Source organism: Vombatus ursinus, unplaced genomic scaffold, assembly GCF_900497805.2.
Source record: "Vombatus ursinus unplaced genomic scaffold, bare-nosed wombat genome assembly UNPS02014779.1, whole genome shotgun sequence".
Classification (NCBI taxonomy): Eukaryota; Metazoa; Chordata; class Mammalia; order Diprotodontia; family Vombatidae; genus Vombatus; species Vombatus ursinus.
The window spans coordinates 41,468,360-41,491,820 of NW_020954557.1; the positions used below are offsets into that span (position 1 = coordinate 41,468,360).

Here is a 23,461-nt window from a genome sequence, read left to right on the forward strand (position 1 = left end):
AAAGTACCTAAAGAATTATAAAAACTATTTTCATAATCTTGGCTGCCTTTGCTTTTGTGTGAACAGGATTTCATTTTCAATAGCTATTAGCATGACACCTTTGTTTTGGGTACATTAAAAAATCTAAGCCTTTCAGAAATTTTTAATTGCTGCCCTTTTGGTACATAGCCTCTACCAGAATAGTGTTGATTGTTAGAATAAGTTTGTGTTCTTATCTATTTATGCTGTTTCCTTAAAAAGCCGTTATATTTGGTTCATCATCTGTGTCCCATGTATTTGTAACATATGGTACACACACACCTCCCAGTATTAAAATGAAACTTTTTTCTGGTTAGTTCATTTTTTAAAGGAATCCAACAAGGTGGCACTCTTGAGAGTGGAATGCCTAGCTTGAGTCCCTGGAATGGCATTGAAATCTTCTGAAATGGCCATTCCCTACTTCCATCCTTTTTGCACAAGGATTGGGGGTAGACTTACATTCACTTGGATCCATTTGTGAGTTTTGCTGAAGAAAGTAAATAGGAGAGTTCCCCTAAAGGTAAAACATCTCATCCTTGTACTTCAAGAAGGCCCTCAAAAGGAGACTCCTTCCTAGAGTCCAAAATGACTAAAATTCAAGCAGCTCGTGGCTTCTAGATCCTATGTATCACAAAGATTTACTTAACATTTAACAAGCAAAGCACAGAAAGCTTTCTCTACCAAGCTAAAGAATTAGTCTTTGGCCTCTGGACAGAAGCAGGAAATGCATGTCCTTGTGCCATTATTCAATCCCACATGGCTCGGTGTCTGGCAAGAGTTTGACTTCAGTGTTATTGTTGGTTTTCGAGCTCGACTGCCCCCTGAATGGGATGTCCCTGCAGGAAGGAAGAGCTGCAGGGGTCTGACACAAGCAACCATTTTCATTATTGATCAGTGACAAGGTGGGGCGGGAAGCTCTGTTTCAAGAGGTTCTCATCCCAGGGAACTAAGCAATTGAATATAGAGATACAGGCCTATAAAGAGAAACCCCAATAGAGTGCAAAGGTCCTCCTCCTCCTCCCCCCTTCTCTGGTCCCCTCTCTAGTTTTTCCACAGGCAGGCATGATAAAGTGACTAAAAAGGGTAAAGGAGAACAAATCATTCCTTCTAGGGTAGGCATGCATTTGGCTGTCCTCTCCATAGTTGTTGCTAGTCTTCTCATTTATGTTTAGAAGTTCAATTTTATATTCCTTTTTTTTTCCCCAGACCATACACAGAGATTAGCCACAGTTTATTTAAGCAAACTAAGAAGAGAAAGCCACCAAAATCCATAGTTGTTTTTTTTTTTAATTCTTTCAGGGAGACTTCACTTGGTTATTTTTCTTAAAAATCGTCTTTCCCCTTTCATTGAGGCAGATTTGGAAGTCAAACCAGAAACTTCAGGCTCTACTACGATGGAAAACACTTTGTTGGGGAGAAACGTTTTGAGTCCATCCACGATCTGGTGACTGATGGATTGATTACTCTCTATATTGAAACCAAGGCAGCAGAATATATTGCCAAGATGACGATAAATCCAATTTATGAGCACATAGGATACACCACTTTAAACAGAGAGCCAGCATACAAAAAACACATGCCCGCCCTGAAAGATACACATGATTGGAAAGAGTCTACAGGAGAGGATGGGGTGTCAGAGAAAAGGGTAAGCTACAACGAAGCCGCTCTTTTTTCCTTTTTCCTTTCTTTCAAGAGAGACACTATTATCAGGAGAGGATTTAATTTTTCATTTACGTATAGAACTTTTTTGAAACGGATATGAGGATGAATTTTCCTTGATGTGTTTAGCTATTGTGGTACTGAGGTTCAAATATATAATCCTTGCTTAATTAAAAATTTTTATTTTTTTATAGGGCTACTTTTTAAGTAGTTTCGTGATTAGAAAAAATCTCTTGGTGAGATGACCCCTAGAATAACTTTTGGAGATTATATCATACTGGTCAAGAAGTATAGCTGCTGCCAATAATACCAGAAATGAAAGAGATTATAATATCTACCTGACAACATACTGCTACATTTCCCTCAGTGTGATCTACTTTATAAATAGGTCTGTTCTTTTGCAAGATGTTATAGTTTTGTTTTGCCTTTTTTAAGCACATGACTAAAGTCAGCCTGTTGGAGGCTGATTGAACTATATTTAGCATCTGTTGGAAATAAAGAAACCTAGTTCTTTGCAGACCATGAGCCTCCTTGGGCTCAGTTTCCATGTCTGTAAAATGAGGGCTATGAGCTAGATGGCCTTTGAGGTTTGCTTCAGTTCTAGGCCTGTGCTCCTAGGATTGTATTGTTTTTTCCAATTTAAAAATTTTTGAAGAAAAGTTTAGAATTCTTATGATGTGATTAATATTTCTGTAATTCTGTTGTATTCCATGGCAAGTTAACAGTTAAAAGTTTGAATCCCTCCCATTTAGATTACTTCTACTCCTTTCCCCCAAATAATAGTTTACTCACAGTCTTACAGTCTAAAATATTTAGTTGTTGGGTGGTCATATATATTTTTAATGTACTTTAGCTTAGATTACGTCTTAGATCTGATGTGATTGTGGACTCTGCCTTTAAAACATTATGAAAACAACATAAATGGCCATTTACGCTAAGGTGTTCGTATCATGCGGGATCATAAGCGTGGTTCAAAGGACCCAGCTAGAAAATGTTAATTTTCTAATGAAAATTTCAGTTCTGAGTGTTTTAAGTTATTTTTACCCTGAATGGAATTTTGTATCTACACTATCTCCAAAGTCATTTTAAAATATAGTCTGTGGTATTTATAGTTATCTGGTGCCATGTTGTGTTGTTTGTTGTTGAAGCATTTTTGTTGTTCTCTTACTTGTATGATTCCTTGGTTCCTTCATAGGGCATACGGTTATTTTTCATCTGTTGAATGAAAGACCATTAATGAGACTTTTCCAAAATAGTTACGTGTGTACCTCTGACATTCATGATAACATTTTTTGTAATTGTGCTGGTATTCTAAATGTTACATACTTCAATGTCTCATATATTCATAACTTCACTGTGTGGGTAGTCCTTGAACTGATGCAGATCGCAGCTTTACTAGGTGTGTGACCCTGGGCGAGTCACTTTGCCTCAGTTTCCTCATCTGTAAAATGAGCTGGAGAAGGAAATGGCAAATCTCTCCAAGATCTTTGCCAAGAAAACACCAAAGGGGATCACAAAGAGGCAGACACAATTGAAAAATGACTCAACGGCAACAAAAAAGTTCAAGTTTATATGTTGTTGGGGGTAGGCATGTACATCTCTAACTTGAACATTTTTGTTTTTAAAACTCAAAACTGTCCTCCCATATATTCTGTATTTTTCATTGTCAACAGAATTTATATTGAAATAAATTAGTCATTCAATTCAATACACATTTATTAAGTGCCTACTATGTGCTAAGCTACATGATACTTGGGCACTTCTAGAGCTCATCTGTAATATGACAGTATTAATATATTTTCCATGTCTGAAAGCAGAGGACTAACCCAGAAGATTTTTTGAGGTCCTTCCCAGATCTAGAATCTATTTTTGCACTTAGAGAGGTGGTTAACATTTTGTATTCTCTTGTGTTAAAAGTGAAATAGCTGCCTCGCATCAGTATATTGTCTGTATGAGACTTTCAGAAAAAGGACGGATTGAGTCATTTGGCCTTCATACCTGTAAGAGGAATCAGACCAAGAGAGATGGGAAGGTTTTAAGAATGAAATTCCGGAGATGCAAAGAAATAGTTCTGGTGAGAAGGCAAAGGAGAGTTTAAAAAAAAAAACAAAACAGTCTAGATGCACAGGTTACTAATCAGTGAACTTTTTAATTTAAAAAGGCATGTTCAGAAGGTGGAAGCAAGGGCAGGTAATGGAGAATTAATAAAAAAGATGTGGCATGATTCTATAAGAAGAATATAAGAATTACTGAAGCCTAAAATGAGCTGATTCTGGTAAGGAAAGCTCACCAAAAACAAAAGATTTTTGAAGTTATATAAAGAGTAATAGGAAGAACAAAGAAGAGACGAGGTCATAGAGTTAGTCATGGAAGGAACCTTCAAGATCATCTTATTTTTACAGCTGAGGAAACTGAGACCCATAAAAGTTGGGTGACTTGCCCAAAGGCACACAGTAAGTGGCATAGTCAGAATTTGAACCCAGGTTCTCTGACTCCAGATTGAGCACTCTTTTTCATCATACCATAAATGTCTCCCACTCATGAATGGGATGATGGTAATGAACAACAGAGAGAAGGCAGAACTACTCAACTCTTACTTTACTTCTGATGAACAAAATACTCCATCGCTTGGCTCTGGTCATTCTCTCTGGCTGTCCCCCATACCTCGAACATTCTACCTCCTCCTCTTCAACTACTGACTTCCCACTAAAATCCCACATTCTACAGGAAGCCTTCCCCAACCTCTCTTAATTCCAGTGCCTTCTCTCTGCTAATTATCTCCTATTTATTCTGTTTGTAGTTTGCTTTGCATATATTTGTTTACATGTTGTTCCCCCATTAGATTGTAAGCTCGTTGAGGGTAGGGACGGTTTTGCCTCTTTTTTGCATCCCTTTGCACAGTGCTTGGCACATAGTTTATACTTAATAAATGTTTATTGATTGATTGGCAAGGAAAATTATCCCTGGCCTGGAAGGAACAGGACGAAAATGTCTAATACGTTGTTGATACCCAAGATAAAAGGGGAACTAATAATTCAGCACAGAGCTGCCCTTAATGAGTTCTAGTCTGTTGTCCCAGGTGGATCAGTAGTGTGTGATGTGGCAGCCAGAAAAGCTAATGCAATCATGCGCTTCATGAGAGACATAGCCTCTGGGACTCAGGAAATAATAACTCCATAATGTTGTAGTCAGACTCACAACTAGAGTACTGTATTCAGTTCTGAGCGCCATATTTTGGGAAGGGTATTGACAAGCTGGAAAGCATCCAGAGGATGATTCATGTCGTATGAGGATGGGTTGAGAGACATAGGCATGGTTTAGCCTAATAAAGAGAAGACTTGGAGTGTGGGGGAGGGAAGTTTGTGATAGCTGTTTGGAAGGATTAGTCTTGTTCTGCTGAGCCTCAGGGCGCAGAATTAGGAGTAATGGGTAGAAGCTTCAGAAACAAATTTAGGTTTGATCTAAGAAAAGACTCTCTAATAATAGGAACTTTCCTAAAGTGGAATGGGTGAGGTACTTATCACAGCGCTTCAGGCACTTGTCAGATACTTGGTTGAGGGCATTTTTGTTCAGGTATGGACTGAACCAAGTGGCCTCTGTTGTGCTTTCCAACTCTGAATTCTGTGCTTTTGTATCTGAGAGCTGTAGGAAGCAATTTTATAGACACTATAATGTAGGGAATAAAGAAACAGATTGCTGTACTTGGAGGCAGGATGCCTGGGTTCAACTCCACCTCTGGCAATACTAGCTGCGTCACCCTGGACAAGTCACTTAACCCCTGTATGCCTCGCAGAGCTCCTTGGGACTTGTCTTCTACATCATAGGTAGTTATGACCTTCCTAGGTAGAGGGAGTTCCTTAAGCTTAAAAACACGATAGAGCCTTCACATATTTCTGGTGTCCAGAAATACTTGCAGGACTTTTATAAAGGAGACTTTTTTGTCTACTTCTTTTCACTAAAATTGCCTTTGGCTCGCTTGGTGTCAATTGATAAGGTAAGCTAGTCAGTGACAGGGTTCATAGAAATGCTTGAGATTCTGGACTGGTCCTGGTACTCTCTCTCTCCCCTCTGCTAATTGAACATAAAGAGGATGAAAATGTGGAGTATAAACCTTCTCCCGAAGTACTGTCAGAACTGAGTCCAATGCAGCATCAGACCGCAGCAAATCTCCAGATTTCTGCTTTTTCAAATTTCTAATGCAGTCCGCATCCCATAAGTAATTGGGCCGGATCGGGGAGTCCTAGGCTGCTCCAAATGGGCTTGTACCTGCTCTTCCAAATAAGTGCCTTGATGAGTTTCTTAGCTGTAGATACAGATGTCTCGCTGTCTTTTTTCCCCCAGTACTACATCCACTTTTCTTACTTAACTTGCTTAACTTTACTTAATTGCATGCTTCTTCCAGACAAAGCCTCTTAAAATCTACTTAATTAAAAATAGAGTTTATTTAGCAATGGCATCCAATAGGATAGGGATATTATGACCTTTCTATCAACTTGAAACACTGTTTCCCTGTCACAGAAGATGACATCTGTGTATAAAAATACCTATGCTTAAGTCATGTAAAATACCTTACATTAAAAAGGTATAGTATAATAATTCTCTGTGGGTCTTAATGACTAGGACCTCTCTCCCAACTCAGAGAGGGGAAGTATGTTTAAAGCCTAATTATATTATAATGAAAATAAGAAGTATTGGAATATGAAAGGGTCTTTATAACTGGAAGGGACCTTAGAGGACATCAAGTACCACCCACTCATTTTAGAGGTGAGTAAACTGAGGCACATATTGGTAAGTAACTTGCTCATGGTTGTCACACAGCTAATAAGTATCAGAGATAGGATTTGAACCCATGTCTTTCTGATTCCAAGTCCAGCGTCTTTTCCACTAAGCCATGCTTTAGTGTAATGAGCGCTTCTCTTAAAGTCTAATGCACAGGTTTGATTGTGTCATTCTCCTACTCAGATATCTATCAGAGGCTCCCCAGTACTTACAAACTCTTAAGGAAATCATTCAAGGCCTTGCACAAGTTGTCTCCAACCCATCTTTCCAAGCTTATTGCACACCAATCACCTTCATGCGGAGAATGGTCTCCCCACTCCGCTGTATGCTGTACACCCCGCCCCCAACATCTCTGCCTAAGAAATCGTCTTTATTCAAACTAAGCTCAAATTCTACCACCCTCATGACACTTTCTCTAATTTCTTTCCCGCCTCAGCTCCTGGCCCTGCAACTACTCTAGGTTATTCTGGCATGTCTCTACTCTGTTTGAACTTTCCCTATGTTATTTTATCCCCTATATTAATTTAGTTTTAGTAATTTATTTTTCTTCTGTATCACCCTTCCTAGGCAGGGATAGAGTGCTGAACCTGGAATCAGGAAGATTCATATTCCTAAGTACAAATCCAATTTCAGACACTTACTAGCTGTGTGACCCCGGGCAAGTCACTTAACCCTAGTTACCTCAGTTTCCTCTTCTGTAAAATGAGCTAGAGAAGGAAATGGCAAACCACTCCAGTATCTTTGCCAAGAAAACCTCAAATGGGGTCAAGAAGAGTCGAGCACCACTGAAAAATGACTGAACAACAACAACAACAGCATCCTTCCTCCTGCCCCACTAGATTGTAAGATCCTTGAGGGCAAGATTTCTTCTTCTTCCTCTTCTTCCTCCTCCTCTTCCTCCTCCTCCTCCTTCTTCATTGGCATTGTCATTGTCGTCCACATATCTCCAGTGTTTAGAACATTACATTGCCAATGGTAGGCAAATAAGTATTTACTGAAGTCAAGAGTTGGTGTTGTTCAGTAAAGAGACCTAGTTTCCTAATTCTAGGATTTATGGGTCCTACTTTTGAGTGACTTCATGAAGTCGAGTAATCTGTAAATGTTTGTGATATAAAAACAAAATATATTAATAAAGAATTTTTGGCAAAAGGAGTGAATAGCCCACCACCAATTATCTGTAAACTCACTGATGCTGGGTCAGACAAATGGGAAGTCCTGTCAAAAGAAAATAAACCGTCAATTCCTCACAGGTCTTTTAGGGGAGGGAGTCAGCTGTGGTGCAAATTTTAAAAATGTGGAGAAAGAAAAAAATGAGGTGATTTATATGCCCGAGACAACATAGCATCCCTGGGGAGGTGACTCTAGTTACCTGTAACCTAAGCTCTGAACATCTCGTTTTCTTTATTTGTTTTATTTGTTTGCTTCACTGTAACCCTGACCTCTGTTCAGGAAAAGGTTATTCTCTGACCTGACCCCGATGTGTCTCCAGTGACGGATCAGAAATAGGTACAAGGGATTACATTTCCTGGACAGTCCAAGTCCAGACAAGAAGCCAAAGGTTGTCTGTGTTTTGAGGATCCGTGACTACTTGAGAGGGAAACCCAGGCCTTCTCCAGTAAAAGAAAGGGCAGGTTTTGGGCATTAGAGGAATGGTCCTGCCCAGCTCTGGTGTTCTTGGTTGCTGTGAATAGTTTGGGGTTTATAGTGTTGAAAATTAAGTCAAATCTATTGGTCATCCTTAAAATGGAAGCTCAGATGTGTCAGAGCTGTTAATAAAGAAGGAGCAGGATGCTCTTGGGGCCCTGGCAATTTTATGCTATAGGAAATTGAGATTGAAGAGCCTCTTATATGACTAGTTTAACCTCTTGTCAATCCAGATATCCGTCAACCGATATTACACGGGATTTTCCAGGAACTATTCAAGTCGTTTCCTCAGCTTTAAATTTTTAATTGAAAAAACCTTAGAGAGGTTAGTCATATAATCCTAGCACCCTAGACCATTTGTTGGGGGGAGGGGATTATGAGCTGTTAAACTCTCTTTTCTAAAATGGCTTACCATTACCAGTCTAGACTGGCCCAGAGCCCAGTTTTTATGAGTTATTGCTTTTTATTTGTCTTGGAACTGCATTTGAATGGTTTCTCTTTCCATGTGGTGAACATGGAAACATAATATGTTTACTTCAAGTCATACTGCACTAGTGCCCTAATGCAATCATTTTTTATGAGATTCTAACACTCATTTATGAAACGTGATTGGAAAAGAAGCCCTCAAACCATGCTATAGGAAATATATGTGCTTCATATAACTGTAAATGGTACCCCATTCATATGAAATAATTAATTTGCATTTCAGAAATGATTAGAGATTAATGGGGTCACAGATGCTATCTTCCTTTGGGGTTTAGTGGTTCAACATTTAAAGTTATTGCACGTGTAGGAACTGCCTACAAGCTGGCAAAGATATCCAAAATGAATTTGGACGCCTATCAAGTTTTGCCAAGCTAAATAATTTATAGGCTTCTCCCTTCCCCTGCAATAAGCACTCTTACGTGGAAATTTAAGAATGTATACAACCGTTGACATGTTGTTATACTAGTCATCTATACAGATAAGCTTTACTTATTAAAGTCAAGTTCCATAACATTCCAGTTTTTTTTTCCTTCAGACTTATGACTGTGACTCCCCAGAGTGCAGAAATCCCATAAAGGCTCATGAAATTTGAAATTGACAGGTAATGGGGCCCCGTTGAAAACTGCCAGACTGACTGGAATGCCTTCAGTGACATCATAAAATGATGGAGGTGCTTTCCCCCCAGATTTTAGATGGCATCAGAAAGCCTGCTCTGTTCATCAGGTTAGCCTCCCACAAGGCATCTATTTCAAAATGATTTGCTTATTTTAAAAAATACAATGCAGTACTGCTCTGCAGTGCCTAGAAATCAACTGAATGCCCAAGTTGTTGCATAGGAGATTGGTGGCTATCCAGGGCCCCTGAGGAATAACTTATTATAAATTGCTGGGTTTTCCAGGTAACTGAAGAGTTTCTCACTTTAAACAATCAAAACTTTGTTTTTATTTCAACCATTTTTGTGGAAGTCAGTATGGTAGGTAGAGCAACAGACGTGGAATCAGGAAGACCTGGGCTCAAATCCATTGACATTTAAGGTACTTAACATCTCAGCTTTAGTTTCCTCGTCTATAAAATGGATATGATAGTAGCATCTGCCTCACAGAATTGGAGTAAAGATCAAATGAGAGAATGTATGCAAAGTACTTTGTAAAATTTAACGCAACATGTCAGCTGTTATTATTATTGTTGCTATTGTCATATTTAAATAGTTTCATGAGCCCATCAATGGGGATAATGCAGACCATATCCACACATGCCTTCTCATTATGGAAGAAATACTCAGTAATCTGTATTTTTGGAGTTAGCCTGCCAGGTACAGATTTGTTAATTCAATTATTGGAATTCTAAGCCTCTCTGCTTAGAGAGAGACAACTCCAAAGACACTGGGATCCATGCTTTGAAAAATCTCTCTTCCCTAAGCCATTTTCTAATTACAGTTTATCAGGTCTAAGAACAAAGACAAAATTCCACAGTAAAGATTAAACTGGAGGACAAAGTTTAGGTCACAATTTTGATTCATCAAACAGAACAATAGCAACTTACCTTGGATAATCCTTTCCTTAAAACCACTCAATGCCTCTTAACCATTTCTTTTAAGGATTCTCTTCAAGCCGGTCAAATGTGAACTCAAGAAGGACTTATATTAATTAAATTAAACGAAGTTCTTCCTCTTAGTGTGATTGTTACCTTAATTAATTTCAGGGAAGAGTCTTTCCTGGGCTGATCAGACCTCTCCCTTTAGAAACTAATTAGGCCTTCGAAAAGAATCATGTGAAAAAGATTTCAGAGCAGGTCATTATTTTAGAAATGATGGCTAGCTACACTGGCCTACTTGGCTATTCTTTGCACCTGTGTCGACACACTCTCGCTCTCTGTCTCTCATCTCTACGCCTTTGCACACTAGCTGTCCCCCCGACCTGTAATGTTCTTCCTCCTCACCTTTACCTCTTAGCAGGTTTTTTCCTTTTCCTACCCTGTTCCCCTTCAGCTGCTGATGTCTCCCCTCTAAGGTCACCTTCCATCTACTCTGTATATTATTTGTATGTACCGAGTTATTGATATGTTCTCTTTCCTGTGAGAAGGTGTACTCCTTGAGATAAGAGACTGTTTTTACCTTTCTTTATCCCCACTGCTTAGCATAGCCTGGTACATCGTAGTTGCCTGTTGACTGACTAACTGATTGACTGATATGGGTACTAGTATGTTTTTCAAGCTTTCTGTCTGTTATCACTCATACTTGGCATTTGACCAGACCAACTATTTTTCTAGTCATTCATGTTCTGCATCATATCTTTTATACTACTTTTTGTGTGTGAATCATTGGTGATAATAGGCTGCATTCAACCATGCATGTCCTCATTGTGTTTTTGGAACCACACAATTTTAATTCTTTTGAGACTGTGGGATTCCATGGTTTATATCATATAGCATCGACGCAAGACTAAAAAGTTGGCTTTTTCTTTCAGGAATCACTTTGGAATAGTTGCAAGCACTGCAGTTTTCCAAAAGCACTCCTATCCTCTCTTTTCCTCCCATTCAGTCTTGAGTTTGGGTCTTTTTCTATCTACAGTGTCCAAATATATGCATTTATGTATCAGATCAATGGTCTGTCCATCCACCTACATGTCATAGATTGGACAAAGGGCATTCTTTATCCTCTTAGTTGTTTTTTTTTTTCCTTTGTGGATTGTTAGATAAACACTTTTGAACAGGTGTGGATCTCATTCCGGAGGTTCTAGGGTATCCTGGGACTGGATGTCATGAGCACAATGTCATCCACAAATAGAAGCAACTGGAATGCTTCACCAGCTATAAGGAATCCCTTTTCCATTTGCACGCTATACAGGACATTTCCATGCCAGTGGCAAACACTTTTGGCAAGTATGAATCCCCTGTTTTATGCTTCACTTGATACTTGTCATCACAGGGTTGTTGAACAGCATTATCTCTGTTCCTACATCTTTTAAGCAATCTTATCTGACTTTAAGATAGATGTATGGAAAAAAAGCTATATGTATGGGAAACATTGTGTTTGAAGATAGCCTCTAAAGCAACTGCATTTTTGTCTTATCAAATCAAATGCCTTGGCTTTTTTTTTTTTAATAATCAACAATCACACACAGTCTTAGATGTTGGCACAATAAGATATCTTAGATTCTTTGAAACTTTTAGTCAGTTTTATGAGTGTGAAGATGTGGTTTTTGTTTATGAAAACCTAACTGATCCTCGTATTTTCATCAAGCATATATCTCTGATAGATGTGTAGATTGAGCTCATGAAAATAATATGGAGATGAGAGGCTCACAATTCAGTAGTTATTGATGAACCTTAAATTGCCTTTTTTTCTTTTTTTTACAATAATATATCTATGTGTTTTAGTTCATAATTTTCTCCAATTGTTTCTTATCTTCTCTTCTTTCATATATCATAAGGATCAATCCCTTTGACTACCTCAATAGCATATCACTTCTAGTGCAGATTTCTTACTTATACGATTGATATAATCTAACCATCTTTGGGGAATGAGATATGGTTCCATTGTGACTAATGAAGAACATGGTATCATGGAAGAAATGTGAAAATGAATTCAGAGGCTTGGGGTTGAATCCTAGTATTGTGCCTTAGTATCTCATTGAATCTTGGCAGATCACTCAGTCTCTCTGTCTCTGTCTGTCTGTCTGTCTCTCTCTCTCTCTTTCTCTCTCTCTCTTCCTTTCTCTCAGTGTCTCTATCTCTCCTTTGTTCTCTCATCTGCTAAATTAGGCTATTGGAACAGATGACTTCTTAAGATCTCCTCCAGCCCTAGATATTTGATTATAGGATCCAAAGAGAATAATTTGTTATAGAAATGCTGACAGATGTTACTTTTTTCATTTGTTCATTCAAGTTCTATCTCTTGGGATAATTTGACTTATTTGAATTTCATGCAAAGCTTTCCAAAGACTTATTTTTCCCTTGCATTTGCTTCTTCCTACTTTTTGCTTTGTTTCGGTGATACTGCTCACCATTCTTTCCTATAAGGTTTTGTAACTGAGTTATTTTAAACTAGCTTTGCTCTTGACTGTTATGCCTTTCCACTTGGCAAGCAGACCTGTTGTCTCCTGGATGAGGTGGTTGTGGGGATCTTTTTGCCTCCTACCATGGTGATGAATTTCCATCAGTTAAACATTCATAAGCAGAGATGGTATTCTTTGCTAATAGCTCACCCTTATTCCAGAGTATAGTGAACATAATTTAATCTTTTCTTGATTACTCAGAGTCACTGCAAGGAGAGTTAATTATTGAACTGTCTATTGTAACAGTGATAACTTCAGCATAGATCTCTTTGTCCCTGCACAAAATGGGCCCAGAATGTTACGATTTTTGAGTTCTTCAGGCCATTTTTATAGCTTTTTTGTTTTGCTTTCTCACTTGATGCCAGGCTGTCAACTGCCATTTTCAGTTGATGGAAACGTATGCCGCAGCACTCTGGTGTCAAACACAAATAAAAACGGGGCACTAAACCATGCATAAGGATCCCCATGGGCCACGTATTGACTTAGAAAATCACAAATGAACATTATTTACATTTTATGGTATTTTTCCAATTACAGTTTAATCTGGTTCTGGCCGTACTCAGGAGTGTCGTAGGCAGCACACAGTGAGCTTAGGTTTGACGCCTCTGCTGTCGTGGTTTCTTTTTCACCTTTTAATTGGCTGCTTCTAATCTTCTATGGGCTTGGAAATGAAGTTATAACGATGGATATTATTTGTATAGCACTTTAAGACTTGGTAAGCACTTTATATGAATTATCTAAATTGATCCTGCATTCATCCTGTGAATACAAGGGTCATTGTCCCTATGTTACAGATAAGTAAACTGAATTAGAACACCCCCAGCTCTGTAGCCTTAATTATCAAGCTTATTAGAACTGTATACAAAATAAGTGGCTGTGAGTGAGGTTCTGAGGGTCTTTCCTATTAGGAAACGATTTGAGTTTTAGAGAAACTTTGTACCATCTATTTTTAGCGAAAGTTTGGAATAGTAGAGAGATCTGGCCTTGGGTTTAAGAGACATCCATTTCTACCCTTTGTTAGTAATATGACGCTGGGCCAATCGTTTCCTGTCTCTAAGCCTTAATTTTCTCATCTGTGTTGTTGTTCAGTTGTTTTAGTCATGTCCAACCCTTCATGACCCTGTTTGGGATTTTCTTGGCAAAGATACTGGAGTGTTTTGCCATTTCTTTCCCCAGTTCATTTTACAAATGAGGAAACAAGAAGCAAATAGGGTTAAGTGACTTGCCTAGGGTCACACAGCTAGTAAGGGTTTGAAGCTGAATTTGAACTCAGGCTAGGTGCTCTATCCACTGTACCACCTAGCTGCTCCTTTCCTCATCTATAAAATGGGGATAATGATACTTCAGGACCTCTCATGATTATTGCCATGATCAAAAGAATATATATATGTATATATTTATATGTATATATGTATGTATATATGCTTTGTAAACCTTAATTTGCTATTCAGTCACGTCCGACTCTTCGTGACCCTGTGGGGTTTTCTTGGCAAGGATACTGGAGTAGCTTGCTATTTCCTTCTCCAGTTTTAGGCAGGGGTTAAGTGACTTGCCCAAGGTCACACAGATAGTAAATGTCTTAGGTCATATATGAACTCTGGTCTTTCTGACTCCAGGCTCAGTGCTCTATCCACTGCACCACCTAGCTGCCCCTTGTAAACCTTAAGCACCCAGTAAATGCCAGTTGTTATTAGCATGTAGGTTGCTCAGGGGTTGTTTCCTACCGCCCCCCTCCTCCCTTGTTTCCTGGTTCTCGACTGTGATTTTAATAATGAAGTTTCCAGATACCTATGGACAAAGCATTACTATAATAACCTTTTCCACTTTAGAGGTTAATCAGTGCCAAGGGTGTGTCAGATACAGTAGAAGGATATTCCTTTCTTCCATAAGAACAAACCTTAGGAAACACTTTTCTTATTTCTACATAATTTTTAAAAATTTCACATCTTCCCATTCTCTGACCTTTCCATATTTCCATTGTACATTGACCTTTGCCAAATGTTGTCTATCCTCAAATAGACCTGTCCCTCATGCCTTCCCTTACCCTGCTTTCCTTTCCCCTTCTGAGTTCCTGGAGTCTTTCTTCTAGCCTCCTGAGTTGCCCTTTCCTTACCACCTTTATCTTTATCTGCCTCTTGCTGCAGATACTCAATCTAGAACAAATGTGAATAGTATGTTGGTGCTCTAGCCTGCTGGGTATCATTTGTCATCTGTAGTAAGAAAATAAGAGCAACCTACACTGTTTAAGAAAAGGGTTTTTCCTTTCTCAATTTCCATTCAAGATGCTTTTCTCAATTAAAATCACCAAGGCCTCTTTCTATTTCTTCTGGCTTTGCACTTTTTTTTTAAACTTTTTGAAGAGGTGAAATAGAAGCAAAAAGCATTGCTATCTTCTCTTGCTAATGTCCTGAATTTTGTCAGCATGAAAAGAAGAAATCCATTCTCCAAGGCCCAATCGAAATGCCATCATTTTAATAGAGGCTTTCTCAGTATTTCTAACTGAAAATGATCACCCTTTCCATATCTCTCCTATAAAAATTGGTTCTGACTTCTTTTATGGTACTTGTCATATTCTGGAGTATGCTGTAGCTATTTGTGTACATGATTAATTTCCTCTACCAAATTTTAAAATTTTTTTGAGGGGAGGAACTATATTTTAATTATATTTCTGTTCCTTAGGGGGCCTTACACATTGTAATTGTGGGATAAATGTATAGAATGAATATAAAACTAGAAAAATCTCTTCATAGCTGGTTGCCACTTGGGAACAAGTCTGACACGTTAATTGACACAGTAGTCATTAGGAATAATGTTGGTGGTCAAGGAAAACCTCAAGGTGACATAGTCTTCCAGGTTATAGTTTCCTACACTGTACCAGTGTGGAACTTCAGTGACTACCATCTCTAAGAGCAACCAGGCCTTGGGAAAATTGCCTCCTGAAGCTCCAAATGACTGACTTGTATAGGAAAACTAGACAGCCTGGGAACTACCAAACAGACTGATAGCTACATAAGCTAGTCGGTACTGGCTGTCTTCCCAGTGAGAAGGCCAGCCTGGGAAAACAAGGTAAGAGCAAAAGACTGCTTGGTGAGTATGAGGAGTCAGAGAAAAAAAGTGCCGGTGCAGATGTCTGTCCAAGCCAAGTTGATGCTTCCATGATGCTTTAGCTAGGTACCACTCCATTAGTGCTAGAGTTCAAGTTTCTCTTCAAATTTACCTTTTTTCTTTAGTTTTCTAAGCTGTAGAAAGCTTTTAATAAGTTGTGACCTCAAAATGTAAATATGTTCAAAAAGGTATGTTTTTGTGTATTCAGATCTAGTCTCTAACACTAACAACTCTGTGACCCTGAGTAAGTGACTTAACATATCCAAGCTTCAGGTTACTTACAGGTTATCTGTAAAATGGAAGCAATAATACCTGTTTCACAGGGTTATTGTGAGATGAGGTAATGAAATCTACTTAAATACCTACAACTTTTATAGACCAACTTCTATCTAGACATGCCACCTTCATCTTGTACTGGAGTGACCAATTTTTTTCCTAATTTTTATGTATTTATTTATTTATTTTTTGGCTAGGCAGTGGGGTTAAGTGACTTGCCCAGGGTCACACAGCTAGTGCATGTTATGTGTCTGAGGCCGGATTTGAACTCAGGTGCTCCTGACTCCAGGGCCAGTGTTCTATCCACTGTGCCATCTAGCTGCCCCCATAGAGTGGCCAGTTTTTAAAAATCTAAATGTAGGTAGGTTAAGTGGACTTCATCGTCTCACGAGACAATGTATGTAATGTGCTCTTTAGTATATACTAGATATTATTTGGACCAAAGTAGTACATCTTTAATGATCAAATTTTAGGAGGCAGAAAGAGGCAGGTAGAAAAAAAGAGTTTGATCTGAGGAGCCTTCCTGACACTTCTTAAATTTAATAGAGATAAATATAAAGTCTTGCTTTTCATATTTTAAAAAAATCAATAATATAAATACAGGAAGAGGGAGATATGGCTAGATAGCAACTCGTTTACAGAAAAAAAAGAGGTTTTGGTTGACTTCAAGTTAAGGTTAGCTGATGTTATATTGTGCTTTAATATTTAAGTTTTACAAAACTCTGACATATATTTCTTCACTCTTAGAAAAATATAACACACTCTTTAAAATAACGCAGGTGATTTTCCCATTTTGTGGACAAGGAAATTAAATTATAAAAGTTAAGTGATTTGTGTTAATTGTCAGAGAAAGGATTCAAACACAGATCTTAACTCCAACTTCTTCTACACTGTACCAAAGTTCTTTCTAATATTTAAGTTTTCAATATAGTCATCAAGACATAAAAAAAAATTCTGAGGAGAAAAAAAAAGGGGGAAATGTCAATAATGACTGCTGTTGCTGCTCAGAAACCTCACCCATCTGCCCATAATTACAAAAAATACATACAGAAGATGTAAGCAAGGGCAGGTTGAGGATAAATATAAAACCATGAAGTGGTCCTATAAGACTGATGTCAGGAGCATTAAAACTCATTGTGAATTAAGGTTGACAGGAAATTCTAAGAACTAAAAAAGGGGGGAGGTTTAAAATGTGTTGGAAGAAAAGAGAAGAATCAAAGAAGGGGTAGTACCAATGCTTAGGGTAAATGGGATAATGATAACAGAAGATATGCAGAAAGAAGAATGATTCATCTCTTATTCTGCTTCTGTTTTCTTTGCCAATGAGAATAGTATTTAGGCAGAGCAAAGTGGTTAATAGGGAGTTGAACCCTTAGAAATATAGGAGATTATAAGAGAACACATAGCCTTTAATGATTTAAAGTCATCAGGTTAGGACAGTCTAATCCCTAATAATTGTACTGGAAGACTTGGAAAATTTGATAAATGAACCACTGTCTGTGGTTTTTAAAAAAATTACACAGGTTTTTTAGTACAGGGCAAGTATTGTCCAGAGGGATAGGGAGAGGGAGGAAGAGGAAGAAGGAGAAGGGTAGGGGGAGAGGGAGAGAGAGGGAAAGGGAAAGGGAGGGAGGGAGGGAGAGAGAATGAACTGGGTCTGCAAATTATAGATCCATGAGCTGAACTTCAATTCCTAGAAAAATTCTAGAAAATATTATTAAAGAAATAATTGGTAAACCTTTAGAAAAAAAAAAGAAATGACAAACCCAAGGAATCAGCCAGCATGACTTTATCAATAACAGGCCATACCAGCCTAACCCTAAATCCTTCTGTGACAGGGTTACTAAACTGGTAGATTCACAGCTGGAAAGGACCTTAGTGGCCATCTAGTTCAACCCCCCTCGTTTCACTGATGAGAAACTGATGAATCCTAGTAAGAGTAATTGACTTGCCTTAGGTCACATAGTCAGTAGCAAAGCCAAGTTTTGAACCCAGGTCTTCTGCCTTCAAATCCAGTGCTTTTCCTGCTGTATTATGTTACCTTTGTGACCAGGGGAATGCTCTAGAGATTAAATGTTTGATGGTACTAGATGATTTGAAATTGGTTGAATGGGTGGACCCAAAGAGTAGTTATTAATGGTTTGATGTTAGCATGAAAAGAGGTATCCAAGGCTCTGTGTTTGGCCTAACATTTTTATTAATATATGACATAAAGGAAAATGGCATACCAGTGTCATAAAGCTGAGAAAGATAGTATGTTAGATGAAAATTTCGGGATCCAAAGACAACTGAACATGCTTGACCATTGGACCAAATCTAATAATATAAAATTTAGTGAAAATAAATGGAAAGTCACATCTGGATTAAAAAAATTAGCTGTTAAAGTCCAAGATGGGGAAAGCATGATGTGATAGCAAATTGGTCTGTAAAAGATTTGGGGGTTTAAGTGGACTTTCAAATTAAATATAAATCAACAGTGTGCCATAGTAGCCAAAAAAAATAATGCAATCTTAGTCTATTGAAAGAAGTATAATGTAAAGATTTAGTAAGATAATAGTCCTGTTATACTTTGACCTGGTCAGACCATCTTTGGAATATTACACTCAGTACTGAGTGCCATATTTTTAAAAGTAACACTGATGAATTGGGGAGTGAACAGAGATCAGCCAGGATGATGAAGGTACTTTCAGTCATGCCATTTGAGGACTAGTTGAAGTAATTGGGAATTTTTAGTCTAGAGAAAACTTTGGGTGGGGTGGGAGTAAAGACTGCTGTGTTCAAATATTTGAAGGGTTGTCACATGGAAAGGGCCTTAGGCCTGTTCTGTTGGCCCCAAAAAACAGAACTATGAACAACCTTTTGAAGTAGCAAAGAGACAAATTAACAAATACCTTCCAAATAATTAGAGCTATCTAAAAGTGGAATGGGTTCCTTTACAACAGAATGGTTTCCTCTTCAAATTTGTATTCCAAGAATTCAAAATCTTTTTACAGGTATCACTTCTTTTGTCCTTAGTGCCCTATGCAGTCAGGTAGGGCATTCCTCATTTCCAAGTTGTGGAAACTGAGGTACAGAGAGATTGTTTTACCATCATCACAGAGTTGATGAAGCTGCCAGTCATTCACACTTCGTTTCTAATGTGTACACACTGACGATCGAAGACAATGAAACATCACCCATTCCATATGGTTATCAGGAGGATACCAGGGTGTTCTAGTTCACTCTAGGCATGTCCAGTACATGCCCTCATGTACCAATAGAAACAAATTCCCATAGAGCTCAGTAATCCCTTGTGTAGGTCTCTTAGTTTCCCAGTCCAGCCTCTCTCACTCAGAAGGGATTAATAATTGAAAATCATTAGGTGAAACCAGATGGGAAGTAGGAGGGCTAAAGATAAACATGAATTCCACAGCTCAAAAGAAACAGCCTAACAGAGGACCAAATTATAATTTCCTAAGCCATCCATGGTTTGGGAGGATATTCTGAAAGCAAGCCAATTATGCAAGCAAAATGATCATAAAACAGCTAGTTTGTATGAAAAAAGAACCTAACAAGAATTCTTTTGAAGCCTTCAGATTCCATGCTATAGTCTTTTGAAGGCCCTGAGTGGTGGCAAATACTCATCTTTTGAAAGCAGACTAGATTTTTGGAAATAGTCAAAAATCACTTAGAATCAAGTTCAGTGATTAAAATGGAAGGTCAAGTTGGGAAAGACCGTTTTTGGTTCAAAATAGAAGCTGGTTGGAAAACAAGTGACACTAAAGCTGACTTGAATAGTGACAGAGGAGAAAGAACACGAAATCCAGAGTCTCAGAACCCCAGTGTGGATCCTGGCTCTGCCATTTACAACTTGTGGGTCTTTAGCATCTCAGGGTATCAGTTTCTACATGTGTAAAATGAGGTGAACTTCTCTTTTTTTTCGTATTTTATCTTTCCCCAGTTACATGTAAAAACATTTATCTTTGAAACTTTGAGTTTCAAATTCTCTCCCTTCCTCCCTACCCCCCCATTGAGAAGAGAAGCAATTTGATATAGGTTATACATGTGTAGTCATGAAAAACACTTCCATAATAGTCATGTGAAAGACTAACTGTATTTCCCTCCATCCTGTTCCCCCTCCCTGTTATTTTATTCTCTCCTTTCACCCTGTTCCTCCTCAAAAGTGTTTTGCTTCTGACTATCCCCTCCTTCAATCTGCCCTCCCTTCTATCACACCCACTTTCTCTTATCCCCTTCCCTTCTACTTTCCTATAGGGTAAGATAGGTTTCTATACCCAACTGAGTGTGTATGTTATTCCCTCTTTGAGCCAATTCTGATGAGAGTAAGGTTCACTCACTGCCCTTCCCCTCACCTCCCTCCATTCCTCTGCCACTGTAAAAGCTTTTTCTTGCCTCTTTTATGTGAGATAATTTACCCCATTCTACTTCTCTCTTTCTCTTTCTCCCAGCACATTTCTCTATCACCCCTTAATTTTGCTTTGTAGATATCATGCCTTCATAGTCAACTCACACCTGTGCCCTCTACATATATATATATTCTTTCAAACTACCCTAATAATGAGAAAGGTCTTGTGAGTTACAAATATCATCTTTTCATGTAGTAATATAAACAGTTTAACTTTAATAAGTCCCCTATGATTTCTCTTTCCTTTTTTTTTTTTTTTGGCTTCTCTTGAATCTTGTATTTGAAAGTCAAATTTTCTATTTAGCTCTGGTTTTTTCTCAAGAATGCTTGAAATTCCTCTATCTCATTGAATATCCATCTTTCCCCCTCAGAGATTATACTCAATTTGGCTGGGTAGGGGACTTTTGGTTGTAATCCTAGCTCCTTTGCCCTCCAGAATATAATATTATAAGCCCTTCAATCCTTTAATGTAGAAGCTGCTAAATCTTGTGTTATCCTGATTATGGCTCCATGATATTTGAATTGTTTCTTTGTGGCGGCTTGCAATATTTTCTCCTTGAACTGGGAACTCTGGAATTTGGCTACAATATTCTTGGCAGTTTTCATTTTGGGATCTCGTTCAGGAGTTGATCAGTGGATTCTTTCCATTTTTATTTTACCCTCTAATTCTAGAATATCAAGGCAGTTTTCCTTGATAATTTCTTAAAAGATGATGGGTAGGTTTTTTTTTTAATCACGGCTTTCAGGTAGTCCAATAATTTTTAAATTATCTCTCCTAGATTTATTTTCCAGGTCAGTTGTTTTTCCAGTGAGATACTTTGTGTTGTCTTTTATTTTTTCATTCTTTTGGTTTTGTTTTATGATTTCTTGATTTCTCATAAAGTCATTAGCTTCCATTTGCTCCATTCTGATTTTTAAGGAATTATTTTCTTCAGTGAGCTTTTGGACCTCTTTTTCCATTTGTCCAGTTCTGCTTTTTCATTCTTCTCCATTGGCTCTTTTACCATTTGGCCTAGTCTGTTTTTTAAGGTGTTATTTTCTTCATTCTGTGTGTGTGTGTGTGTGTCTCCTTTACCTGTTGATTTCTTTTTCATGATTTTTGTACATCACTTTTGTTTCTCTTCCCAATTTTTCCTCTACCTCTCTTATTTGGTTTTCAAAATTGTTTTTGAGCTCTTCCATGGACTGAGACCAATTCATATGTTTCTTGAAGGCTTTGGATGCAGGAGCTCTGAGTTTGTTGTCTTTTTCTGAGTGTGTGTTTTGAACTTCCTCATCACCAAAGTAAGTTTCTATAGTCAGAGTTTTTTTTTTCCCTTTGTTTGCTCATTTTCTCAGTCAATTACTTGACTTTTTAAATCTTTGTTAAGATAGGGCTCTGCTTCCCGGGCGGAGGGTACACTGTCCCGTTTCAGGGATTTTGTGTAGCTGTTTTCAGAGATATTTCTAGGGACCTGTAAGTTTTCAGTTCCTCCAAGGTGGTCTGATCTAAGCAGAGGTGCTTATTACTCTCCTGGTCTGTGCTGTGGTCTGTGAGTGACCACAAGAACTCTTTTCTGCCCTGGAACTGTGAGGAGGGTCTCCCCCTCTACTGTGGCTACAAGCTTTGCTGTGCTAGTGCTCCTTCTTGCCCTGGGACTGCCACCCAGAACTGTAACCCAGATCTGAATATGGGCAAAGCAACAGAGTCCTGCCTCAGTGCTAACAAAGAGACCTCTGTAATCTCCTGACCAGTTGTTCAACCCCCTTACTGTCTGTGCGCTGAGAGCTCTGGAACCAGCCACTGCCACTGCTAATTCAGTCACCCCCAAGGCCTGCTCCTGGTTTGCTGAGGCCGCAGTTAGGCTGGCGCTGCCTGCGCTGGAATGGGCTCCTCTCTTACCCAGGTCCAACAGACCTTTCCTGCTGACCTTCTAAGTTGTCTTTGACATGTGTGGGCTGAGAAGTCTAGAAATTGCCACTGCTGCCAATGATCCAGTCACCCCAAGGCCTGCTCCAAGTTTGCTGGGTCCAGATCTGTGCTGGACTGCACTACTCTCTCACCCTGGTACAACAGACCTTTCCTGTTGACCTTCCAGGTTGTCTTGGGCTAGAAATTTATTTCACTCTGTCTTTTTGTGGGTTCTGCTGCTTTAGAATTTGTTTAGAGTCATTTTTAAAGGATTTGGAAGGGTTTCAGGGAGAGCTCAGGCACGTCTCTGCCTTTACTCTGACATCTTGGCTTCACTTCATGAGGTGGACTTCCAAGAGTCCTTCCAAGAGTCCTCTGTAATCTCTTGATAAATTTAAAAAGATGAGTTCCCAAAACATTTTGAACAGTGATAACATTGGGCTAAGTATATGTTCCCCTGCAGTGACACTCATTTGAACAAGAAGACTCATTTACATGTATGAATTCTGGGATATTTGTATTAAAATAAATATGAACAAATGAGTCTTGTTACTTTGTGGTAAGATTGTATTTCTTCCTCAAGGTCTAGCTAGCCCATCAATTCTAATAAATCGTCCTATGAGATTTTACTTTCACCTATTTTTTGGTTCATATGATTTAATGCAAGGTAGGCATCATGTCCGAGTGGATGGAGAGCTTGTATCAGAGCCAAGAGCACCTGGGTTCAGGTTCTGTCTCTGATAACATAGCCCTGTGTGATCCTGGATAAATCACTTAACCTCTCAGTGCTCTAGGGAATTCTGTAAGACCCTAAGTTACAGAGAAGTTGCTGACCTCCATTGGTAGAAATAATTTTGGTAGAAAGAATTTCTTCATGTGGGAGTTCTCTGTATCAATAAAATCATGGGTCCAATCTCTGTGCCATCACTCTTTTCTGTCACATATTTTCTATCCATTTTGACATAATTCACTCAATATTTCCATGTATAACTACAGCTTATTTTTATACTTGTTTGAATGTTTCCAGTGGTGTTTCTTTTATGTTTTCCTGTGCTGTCTTCCAGATTAGATTCCCCTAGGGCAGAAACTGGGCTTATTATTTCCGTATATCTGCCCTTTGCACCTAGTAAAGAATTCCATATT

At 38.5% G+C, this 23,461-nt stretch overlaps 1 protein-coding gene across 1 annotated transcript in view; it reads left to right on the forward strand.

Moving 5' to 3' along the window:
* Positions 1-23,461, forward strand: part of CHN1 (chimerin 1) — a 273,107-nt gene that overhangs the window by 143,527 nt on the left and 106,119 nt on the right. Inside the window, exon 6 of the mRNA XM_027865946.1 lies at positions 1,375-1,663. Coding sequence (XP_027721747.1) covers positions 1,375-1,663 — 289 coding nt within the window. The remainder of the gene's footprint in view (positions 1-1,374; positions 1,664-23,461) is intronic.